At 31.8% G+C, this 12,151-nt stretch overlaps 1 protein-coding gene across 1 annotated transcript; it reads left to right on the plus strand.

The window, feature by feature from the left end:
• Positions 1 to 9,171: 9,171 nt before the first annotated feature.
• LOC125863443 (phenolic glucoside malonyltransferase 1-like) lies at positions 9,172 to 10,799 on the plus strand. Its single transcript, XM_049543641.1, has one exon. The coding sequence runs from the start codon at positions 9,172 to 9,174 to the stop codon at positions 10,540 to 10,542; it is 1,371 nt and encodes a 456-aa protein (XP_049399598.1). The 3' UTR covers positions 10,543 to 10,799.
• Positions 10,800 to 12,151: the final 1,352 nt, after the last annotated feature.

A 12,151-nucleotide genomic window follows, 5' to 3' on the forward strand; every position in this document is an offset into this window, starting at 1 on the left:
TTGAGTTGATCCTACTCCTAGAGCTTCGACGAAAAAGATGAATCGATCAAGTTCTCTACATACTTCCAGGTTCTTTTCATTTTCTTGTCTTAGCTGATATTTATTTATTTTAGTAGAATTTAGTTATTTTGTTTTTGATTGCCTTTTTTTTAATTTGGGATTGGGCCTGGGTCACTTTTGGGCCCAAGTTTTTTATATATTTCTTTGGGAAAATTAGCAATTACGTCATAATACCTAACATAATTAGTCAAAATAACACTTTAAAATATTTATTTAAAATGGCAGAATGACAATATTTTAAAAAAATAATGTGTATTTAGATTTTAGTATTTTATATTAATTTTATTTATGGAAAGAGTCCTATAGTGGACCAAATTATATACCAATAACCGTTTAAAGTGAAAAAAAATAAATTAAACCAATACCATTAACTTTTTTTCGTCACCATTCACGTTTTTTTCCCCCAACTTTCACGTTTCTTCCCCCCCCCCCCNTCTTCCCCCCCATTTCACGTTTCAAGTTTATCTTTCTTCAAGGTGCTAAATTGTTGTTCATCAAGAAATTTTATTTATTGTTAAACGAAATCTCTTTATTAATTCAAGCAGATTTCTCGGTTGGCAAGGTAATTTTCATTATCCATTTCGATTAGTTAGTTATATTTCTTTTGATTTGTTTTCAATATCACCATTTATGGTTTATATTTCGCATTTTCGTTTTAATATTTCAGATTTATTAGAATCTACAAATTTATTCATATGTTTATTTTGTTTGATTTTAAATACATTTATATTTGCTTTTAGGGTTTTAGATTTGGGGAAAGCATTTGTCTGTCTAAAATGTCTGAATCAACAGTTTATTTGTGTATTCATTCTATCTATGTATCAACAAGTTTTACATTTTTTGTTTTTACATTGTATTTCAATCTCAATTAGTATACCAACATGTTTGTATTTCCTTCTTAATTTGTATTCATCATAATTGTATGCTAACAATAATTTTGTATTTTATTGGGTATTCATTCTGTATTTCAATCTCAATTTATATGTGAACAAGTTTGTATTTCTCTTTTATTTTGTATTAAACCTAATTGTATACCAACAAGTTTTGTATTTTATGTGCCTACTTTACCTTTCAAAGTCAATTTGAATTTCAAATGAAGAGAGTATTTAATTTCTTTTGTATTCACAACTTTATATTCAATCCCACTTTGTATTTTCATCTCTCTTTTGTATTCATATATTGTTGTATTCAACATATAGTTCATGATCCATTAGTTTGTATTTTACCTTTCAAAGTCACTTTGTATTTCAAATGAAGAGAGTATTTCTTTTGTATTCACAACTTTATATTCAATCTCACTTTGTATTTATAACTTTTTGTTTTCATCTCACTTTTGTATTCATATATTGTTGTATTCAACATATAGTTCATGATCGATTAGTTACATTAACTTAATGGGATACAAATTACTGTATGCATTCAAATAGAAAAAACTGCTACTAAACTAAAAAAAAAACATTCATTATTATGATGATCAGAAAAAAAATACCTGATTGTTTTTTGATTGTTCACTGGATGCGACAAATGTATAGTTGTCAATTTTAAAAATTCTGTTTAAAAAATATGTCATATTCAACTTGAAGAAGCTTTGAAAGTTATCAGATGAATGATTCGGAAGACAAACTAAATATTTTGTTTTTTTTTTTTATGTTCTTAAGAAGAAAGCAAAAAAACGCTCGATGAAAAGATGACTATTTATGCTCTTTTCAAAACGTAACTGATTTGTATTTAAAATCTTTTTTACCTTTTTTGAATTCTTTTGTTCCATGATTTTCTCTGTTTTGTTATTAATTATTTGTATTCTTTCAAATTAATCAAAATAAAATAAATACATAACTAATCCCTTAACAAACTAAAATAATGACATTTTTAATAAATAATGAAACTGTTGCTAAGGAGTCCCACTAATAGCTAAAATATTGTTGTTTTGAAAAATTTCCCTATTTATTTTCTATGAATATATATATCCTGATTTTAATAAGAAAAAGATTTGTACGTTTTTTTAAAACTACGTGATCTGAGGCGTATTTATATGTCAAAAAGCCAAATTAAACTCATATGAGTGCTAAGTTTTTGGTGCATACATGTGAAGTTTCTTTGTGAGTGTGAGAGTTGTTGTTGGATGAGGTCCTTAAATTATATTCAATCTTTTGAATTGAGTGTGTGGACTATCTCTCCTTGTGAGGGCACTTGTTTGGTGAAGGATAGGGATGACTAAATAATGCTGCATGAAGCCTAGTGTTTGAGATGCTAAAATTGTCGAGTCCATGCTTGAGGTCATGAGATGGCTATGTATTTGTGTGTGTTGAATTTGAACATTAACATACTTTCTTGTGAAGTGCTAAAGGCCCTGTGAGTTTGTAGCGAAAGTACAAACGCTATTCATTTTGAGTCTAGGTCTAGGGTATATATGTAGAAATTATTTAAAAACGAACAAAGCTCTAACTGTGGGGTGGTGATCTGTAGCGTATTTATATGCCAAAAAGTTAATTAAACCCATATGAGAGCTAAGTTTAAGAGCAAAACTTCATATTATTTGTAGTTTTTGAGTCATGGGCATGCATATCGAGTAACCAATGTCATTAGTGTTTGTAGGTAAGATGGTACAAGGAAGGGGCACAAAAGTAGCTAAATTTGAAGCGGACATAGATAGGACAACAAGAGAAGAATCGCAAAGGAGTGCAAGGATGATGTTCGAAGAATAACCCAGCTCTGTATCCTCTCTGCATCGTGGAGAGGGAATTTTTTATTTGACTCTTGATGTTGACGAGATGGAAGACTATGTATCCTCTCCGTGTCGTAGAGAGGATGCTTCTAAGAAGATCTAGATAGGCAGGTCCATATCGACTCCGTGTCGCGGACCTGCAAGCTAACATTTTACTGATTTTTTCCAACTATAAATAGACTCGAATTTTATTATTTTTATTATTCTTTTTCTGATTATTGGAGAGCGATGACTTGGAAAAACACTTAATCCAATTTTAGGATTTATTCCTACTCTTTTTCATCTATTGATTTCTCTTATAATTATTAAACTTTCAAATATTGAGAATAAAACTTTGAGTAGCTAATCCCTTTTATTCTAGGGGTGAGGCAACAAATGTATATGTAGTATTGAATCTATGGATCAAAGTTGGTTGTCACTGTAAACTGCTCTTTTGTTCTTGAATTCCCTATATTAATGCTTGATCACCATTAATATACATTTATTGTATAACTTGAACTCAGAGGAGGAATAGAAGGATAGAACGTGGGACAAAAGAGGCATTAACTTCTCTCGAAACTAGGGTTGATTTGTATCTAGGATAGAGATATACCTAGAGACCTTTCTTGATTACGACACGAGACGAAATATTAGTGTTTCGCAATTGGTTCAGTCAATCCCTGCTCAACGATGTAATTAGACTACAAATGTGGTAGGCGATTAGAGGTCGGGAGACCATGATCATACATTTAACCTTGTAAAGCAGTGATTTGATAACCAATTGAAGTTCATAGAAGATGGTACTATGCACGAATTCTAAGTAGGCTGCAACCCTGGAATTTCCCAAGTCATTGTTCAAACTCCACTTGATATCGAATCATAGTTAGATAACTTTCTTTTACGAAATTGTTAATTTAGAAATAATCATCAAACTCTCTTGACACACTTGTTTTAAATTGTAGTTATTAGCGAAATCAAATATGAGGTGAAGGGTTCAACATTCATCTCCTTAAAAGAGTTGTTTTATTACTTGCATGACCACGTACACTTGCATGTGCGTTTGAACGCAACACTATCCAATTACACAAACATTCCTACCATATTTACTAATTCTCTCTATAGTTTGAAATAATTATATTTGATATCACTAATTAATAATTCTTACCAGAGTTAAGGCAGATACACCTAGATATATGTATCTAAAGGTATCTAGTATGATTCACATGCATATGTGATACCAAATATATAAAACAGTACTGAACGAGATTTGAGAGAGGCAGGCAAGATTTATCTATGTATCTCAGATACCTGCGAATCACACTAGATACATGTATCTGATGTGATAAGTATGTATCTGAGATACCATATAAATAAAAGAGTGGCAAGCGAGATGAGACAAAGGTGAGGGAGGCGAACGAGATTTGTCTATGTATCCCAAATACATAAGAATCCACTTGGATATAGTGTATCTAGAACAAATTACACATAATTTTGACCCATGTATTTCGAGATACATGTATTTGGACGTATCTTGACGCACCAAAATCTGGTAAGATTCGTAATATTATAAACTTGTGTGTATCTAAGTAATTAGTTAGCTTCTAAACTAGTGAGATTTCTGTTAGTTACCCATAAGTTTTTAAAGATTTTGGTCTTATATCTAAGATCACACACAAAACGCATACACTAAATTAGTATATATTTATTCTACATTAAAAGCATGAAGATTATTAGAAATGTTTATTAAAAAAATTCCCTTCATTAAAAGACTCTAAAAAATAGAAAGAAAATGTCATTTATTATTTTTCTCAAATTCCTGTCTTTTAACTATTATCTAATATTTATGACTTTGAAAGTAATTAAAGTTATAGCTAATAAATCTTTACTTATTTTTAAGAGTTGTGAAAATCTTTTTTTTTTTTACCAAACGTAAGGTTTACACCATTTTAATGTTTAAATATTTCTGTTAGATCTTACAATTAACTATTTGGCATAATACATAAATGTTCCTTTTAACTTGACCTCATTTTATATTTATGTCCTCCAACTTTGGGTGTGCAGAAGTAGACATTTAAACTTGTTTAAAGTTACACAAGTAGACACATGAGTCCTACATGACATAAAACACGTAGTATCCAAATTGTCATGTATGATGTGTGTCTATTGTACAATTTTATAAAAGTTTAAGCATCTCTATTTATGCACATCCAAAAAGAAGGACATAAATATGAAATGAAGTCAAGTTAAAGGACATATTTATGTATTATGCCTAACTATTTTGGTTTTTATTTTTATTTTAGTAAGTTTTACTTTTAAAAATAGAAACCCACAAAAATAAAGTTGCTTTCGATTGTACATTGTTTACTGCTAGTGGACTCCCATCTTCACTAGTAATTGCCAATACATGTCTTTTCATATGATATTTTTGAATCACCAATGCTAACCAATCTGCCAGATATGACTTTGTTTGGCTTCAATTACTTAATCTGTGTGAGGGATCTAAAATTCAATAAGTTCTTAACTACATCATTAGCCTGTTTATCTACCCTTCGGGTGACCCAGTGGTTTGGGCCAGTGGCGGAGCCACCTTATTGCTAGAACCCCTTCGATGGAAAATTATATTATTTATACATGATTAAAATAATTTTTAGGTATATATAGTAGATGTCGAACCTCCTTCAGCTACATTGTGTGTCTATTTATTCAGATTTTGAACCCCCTTAGTGAAAATTCTTATTCCGCCACTGATTTGAGGTTGGAATTTCCATGTTGGAGGTCTTAAGTTCGAAACTCTTTGTCACCAAAAGCAAGAAATTTGCCTTCAAGGTCGAGCTCGTCACACCAAATTTATCAAAAAGAAAATATACTTAAGTAGAAACTGTGGTGCTTTATTGTTAGTATCCATTGTAGGTGGAAACTTTATTTTACACAAATAAGTAATTTTAGTAGAAGTTGTCATCATTGCTTCAAGACAATAAATGTGTTTATCTACCATTCGGGTGGCCCAGTGGTGAAGCCACCTTATTGCTAGAATCCCATTCGGTGGAAAATTATATTATTTATACATGATTAAAATAATTTTTAGATATATATAGTAAATGTCGAACCTCCTTCAGCTATATTGTGTGTCTATTTATTCAGACTTTGAACCCCCTTATTGTAAATCCTTGCTCAGCCACTAATTTGGGCTTGTGATTTTCATGTTGGAGGTCTTAAGTTCGAAACTCTTTGTCACCGAAAGCAAGAGGTTTGAATCAAGCTCGTCTCACTAAATTTGTCTAATGCGTTAGCATCTCAAAAGAAAATATATATATACTTAAGTAGAAACTGTGGTGCTTTATTGTTAGTACCCATTGTAGGTGGAAACTTTATTTTACACAAATAAGTAATTTTAGTAGAAGTTGTCAGCATTGCTTCAAGACAATAAATGTGTTTATCTACCCTTCGGGGTGGCCCAGTGGTTTGGACCAGCAGTGCAGTCACCTTATTGTTAGAATTCTCTTCGGCGAAAAATTATATTATTTATACATGATTAAAATAATTTTTAAGTATATATAGTAGATGTCGAACCTCCTTCAGCTACATTGTGTCTATTTATTCAGATTTTGAACCCCCTTATTGTAAATCCTTGCTACGCCACTGGTTTGGGCTTGAGATTTCCATGTTGGGAGGCCTTAAGTTCGAAATTCCTTATCACCGAAAGCAAGAGGTTTGCCTTCTGGATCGAGCGTCACACCAGATTCGTCTAATGCGTTAATGTTGATCCCAATTGCACACGCAAGTGTACGTGGTCGCACAAGTAATATAGTGGCTCTTAAAAGAATCAGATTATCGAACCCAAAGGACTTGTCAATTAACTATTTTTACTAAATTATATTGGTCTAATTATTTATTTAAGAGTGTCAAAAGAAAAGAATGCAAGAACAAAATAATAAAGTTACTTACAATAGTTGGAAAATTCCAGGGTTGCAGCATATAATGAATCTCATGTATCATATTCTTGGCTTTAGAACTAATTTTAGTTGTCTAGTTACTGGTTTACAGGGTTAATTGTATGAGTCAGGCTACACACCTCTAGTCGCCTAGTCCAATTAGCTATCTAAGTACATCGTTGAGCGGGAATAAATAGACTAACTAGCGAGCATTTATATTTCATCATGTTTCGTAACCAAGCAAGTTGTTCGTCCGGTCGTCACTCCTAAACACAAATCACCTCAATCAAATGGGCCGATCGAGCTCTCTATATTCTCTGGTCTATCTAATCCCTCGTCTCTCGATTTTAAGATTAGACAATATATTTATCTCTAGATGGCCAGTCAAGAAATACTAAAACAAGAGTATAGAAGTAACTTATAATGACAACCAAAAATTAATTCAAAAATCTCAAATAATCAAAATTTAATTCGTGGCTACACCCCCAAAACGAGAGCGTTTAGCCACTAATCTCTAAGAACATAAAGAAGAAGAAAAGAACCCTAAAAAGTATTGACAACTTTTTACTTGATGCCTCCTGATTTATCTCCTCTAATTGAATGCCTCCAATAATTATTTCTGTGGACTATTTATAGATGTAGTAAACTTTAAATAAAATAACTGAGTCCAAAATAAATTGGGAAATCAAAACCCAAACAGATCGGAATTGTTGTACCCGTGAAACTCTATCCGTTTGGTGCTAGACGCACTGATGCACTCAAAGTCTGCCACGTGGCAGCTTGATTCTTTCAATTTCGCTGAATGCTGCAATTTTCCGTATACATTATTATATTAAATTTATTCCATTAATATGTCTGCTTGATTTTCTTCTTCAATTTTTCATTTTTAATTCGTTTTAATTTCAAACTTTATCAACTTTACACTAATTTACTCCTACAAATAAAGTACACTATTTAGCACCATCCATAAAATTTAATGCTTAAAAAAGACTAATATAAATAATAAATGTGAGACAAATAATAATTAAAAATATGTATTTTTTGCCTCACATCAATTAGCATCTCAAAAGAAAATATACTTAAGTAGAAACTCTGGTGCTTTATTGTTAGTATCCATTGTCGGTGGAAACTTTATTTTACACAAATAGGTAATTTTAGTAGGTAATAGCTACACAAGTAGAGGTGGTTGATGTGAGGTCAAAAAACATATTTTTAATTATTATTTATTTAATATTTATTATTTTTGAACATTAATTTTATTGATTGTACTAAATAGTACCTTTTATGTGTAGGATTAAATTGGTGGAAAGGTGATGAAGTTTGAAGCTAAAACGAATTAAAAATGAAATGTTGAAGAAGTAAATCAAGCAGACAGCTTAATAAATAAAAATTGAATATAAGAATATTTTGTAAATATAAAATATGTAGTGCAGCAGCAAGGGAAATTCACTTTCAATACAAACACTGCTGCCACATCGCAGCCAATGAAGGCCCCTCAAATTTTGAGGCGGTTCACGCGTACAGAATTTCTAATTCCTTTTGGTTTTGGTTTTCCAATTTGTTTTAGATTCAATTATTTTATTTAGGGTTTTTTAAATTTATAAATAGTCCATGAGGGGAGGGGATGAATCATAGGGCATCAAGTATAAAGTTGTCAATATTTTTATGGTTCTTTTCTTCCTTTCTTAGAAATTAGTGGCTAAACACCCTTGTTATGTGGCTATAACTACTGATTGATTGTTGAATATTGAAGGCTTTTTGAATTAATTCATGGTTGTCGTTATAAGTTACTAATTATATTTTTGTTTTAGTATTTCATGCTTGATCACCATAGAAATAAATCTCTTGTCTATTCTTAAAATCGAGAGAGGATAAGGTAGATAGAACAAAGAATATAAAAAGCTTGATCTTCCATTGAGTTGATTTGTGTTTAGGAGTGACGCCCGGACAAACAACTAGCTTGGCTATGAAAGGGATGAAATATAAATGCTCACCAATTAGGACTGTCTATCCCCGCTCAACGATGTAGTTAGCCGTCTAATTGGAGTAGACGACTAGAGGTCGAGAGACCCTACTCATATAATTAACCCTGTAAATCAGTAACTTGATAACCGAAATTAGTTTATTGTGTAAGATACGATACATGAAGTCCAACGCATGTTGCAGCCCTAAAATTGACAACCACTGTAAGTATTTCAAAAGAAAATATACTTAAGTAGAAACTCTGATGCTTTATTGTTGGTATCCATTGTCGGTGGAAACCTTATTTTACACAAATAAGTAATTTTAGTACCTAATAGCTACACAAGTAGATGTTGTCATCATTGTCATCATTAAAGTTTTGTTATAACACCACCAAATTAGCTCGTGTGGACTCCACCACCACTCCATTGATCTTTCTTCTCCACAGTTCAACATTGCTCTATATATTAGGCAAATTAATCTACTCTTTTTTGATCTCTAAACCAAATTACAATGGCTTCAGTAATTGAGCAATGCCAGGTTGCGCCCCCTCCCAGCGGTGCAGCTGAGCTGACGCTCCGTCTTACCTATTTTGATCATACCTGGTTAGGTTTTGGACATAACCGACGCATATTATTCTACAACCTCCCTATTTCCAAACCCGATTTCGTCCAAACCATTATTCCTTCTCTTAAACATTCACTCTCCCTTGCTCTCAAACACTACACAATCTTAGCTGGAAACCTTGTTTGTCCACTTATAAACTCGAGTGGTTATCCTGCGTTGCGCTATCTCACAGGAGATTCTGTATCTGTTACCTTTTCTGAAACTACTGATATGAATTTCAATTATCTCATTGGTAACCATCCCCGAAATGCTAAGGATTTTTATCCCTTAATTCCTCAATTAGCAGAACCTAAGGATGCACCAGGGGTCCAATTAGCCCCCATTTTAGCCATCAAAGTGACACTTTTTCCTAATTTTGGCATATCCATTGGTTTCAGTAACCATCACGCCGCCTTCGATGGAAATACTATAGTAAGATTCACTAGAGCATGGGCTTTGCTGAACAAATTCGGCGGAGATGAGCAATTCTTAGAAAATAATCAGCTCATTCCATTTTACGATAGGTCCATAATAAAAGACCCTAATGAACAAGGGATGGCTATATGGAATGTAGTGAAGACATTTAAGGTGGAGATGCGCGACATTATTGTGATTCCTAATATTGATAAAGTTCGATGTACATTTATTATATCACATAATGAAATCACTAAGCTCAAGAATTTAATACTGTCAAAACGACCAAACCTAGCTCATGTGACATCTTTCACGGTAACATGTGCTTATGTGTGGACTTGCTTGATAAAATCAGAGGCCACCACAATCGGGGAAAAGGAAATAGATGAGAATGTAATGGAGTATTTTGTATGTGCAGCAGATTGCAGAGCGCGGATCAATCCACCACTTCCTCCATCTTATTTTGGGAATTGCGTAATGGGGTATGTTACACAAACAAGGCGCATTGACTTAATTGGAGAGGAAGGATTTACAGTCGCGGTGGAATTGATTGGAGAAGTCATTCAAAAAAGGATGAAAGACGAGGAATGGATCCTGAGTGGTAACTGGTTTAAAGAATTTAGCACAATAGATACAAAACAATTGTTTTCAGTCGCTGGATCTCCGAAGTTTGATTTTTATTCTGCCGATTTTGGTTGGGGAAAGGCTGAGAAGATAGAGTCTGTTTCTATTGACAATGGTGGATCAATGTCCCTCGGTAAGTCTAAGGATTCGAATGGAGATTTAGAGGTTGGCTTGTCTTTGTCCAAAGCTCAAATGAATGCATTTGCTGCTATATTCACTCATGGTTTAAGCTTGTTGTAGGCAGGGGCGGAGCTAGGTGGGGGTTCATGGGTTCGGACGAACCCAATAGCTTTTTCATAAATCATGTATTTGTACTAGAAAATTCAATATATATATCAACAAAGGGTAAGCAAGGGGTCGTGAAAATATTTTCCACACTAGAGTTGTGGATTTGAATTCACTATCAACAAAAAGTATAGAACCCCCATAAGTGATAAACGCTAAGATTAAATATAGAAAAAATAATTGTCTTTTATTGATATGCTAAAAGTGAAAAATAAAATATATGATACTTTTTTTTAATCCGCGTTAGAAAGAGTAACATATTTTAATATTTAATAATAATCTAACTTTAAAATGTTAACTTTATTCTTAATTAAATGATTTATAGTCACAAACTTATTTTAGTCCATAAATTTCGAAAATATTTTTTTAAAAAAGTTTGATATCAAGTTGAATAACATCACATAAATTAAAATGGAGAGAATACTGATTTAGAATCGACCAAAAACTAACGCACTAATGGAGCAAAAATGACCGATGTGATACCACTAATTTCAAAAGCAAAATAGTCCCTTCTGTTCAATTTTTGTTTAATAATTCTCTCACTTTTTTTACCTTATAAATAAAGTTATTTATAGTGTTCTGTAAAGAAACTCATTGTTTTTGGGTTGGTGACCATACAAATATACAAAATCATAACCATTTCAATAATTGCACTATTTTCCCCTTCATTTTTGAGGGAATTATTTAAGGTGTTTATATGCTATTTTCTTCGTTTTAATTTGTTTGTTGTACTTTCTTTTAGTCCTTATAAAAAATATTATCTCTTTTATTTTTTGATAACTTTTAAATTCTAACTTTTCACATAACATGTTTAATATTATAAGATTAAATAGTATTTTGATGCATTCAACACATCTTTAGTTTAACACCACAAATTTCAAAAGTCATGTTTCCTTTCGAAAGTTATTTTGATTAATTTTGAAATTAAATTAAGATTAGATCAAGTTAATCTTTTGAAATTTCACTGTATGAAACAAACTAGTACTAACTATTCGACTTAAGGAACCTGGTTCCTTAAGAATATTGACCGAAACAGTAAAATAGAAAACATGAGATTTATTGTGGTAAACCTTCTTGCTCAATAAGAACTGTTTGGAAGGACTGTTTTGGGTCGCCAAGAAATAGGTTTTAGTTATCATTGGAATTTTATGGAAGCTTGGTAGATTTTTAAATTTTGAGTAAAAAAATTAAAATAAAATCGGGTAAATCATAGTTCGAAATATATTTATTCTTTTTTCTTTTTAGATATAATAGCTAATATATTTGTCCTTTTTCCTTTTTAGATATAGTGGCTAATATATGTCCTTTTTCCTTTTTAGATATAGTGGCTAATATATTTGTCCTTTTTCCTTTGTAGATATAGTGGCTAACATATTTGTCCTTTGTCCTTTTAGATATAGTGGCAAATACATTTGTCCTTTTTCCTTTTTAGATATAGTGACTAATATTTTTGTCCTTTTTCCTTTTTAGATATATTGTCTCATATATTTGTCCTTTTTCCATTTTAGATAGTGGCTAATATATTTGTCCTTTTTCCTTTTTAGATATAGTGTCTAATATATTT

The sequence above is a fragment of the Solanum stenotomum genome, chromosome 4 (genome assembly GCF_019186545.1).
Source record: "Solanum stenotomum isolate F172 chromosome 4, ASM1918654v1, whole genome shotgun sequence".
NCBI lineage: Eukaryota > Viridiplantae > Streptophyta > Magnoliopsida > Solanales > Solanaceae > Solanum > Solanum stenotomum.

Coding starts and splice junctions, on each gene's coding strand:
- LOC125863443 (XM_049543641.1), top strand. CDS start 9,172: ATGGCTTCAGTAATTGAGCAATGCCAGGTTGCGCCCCCTCCCAGCGGT.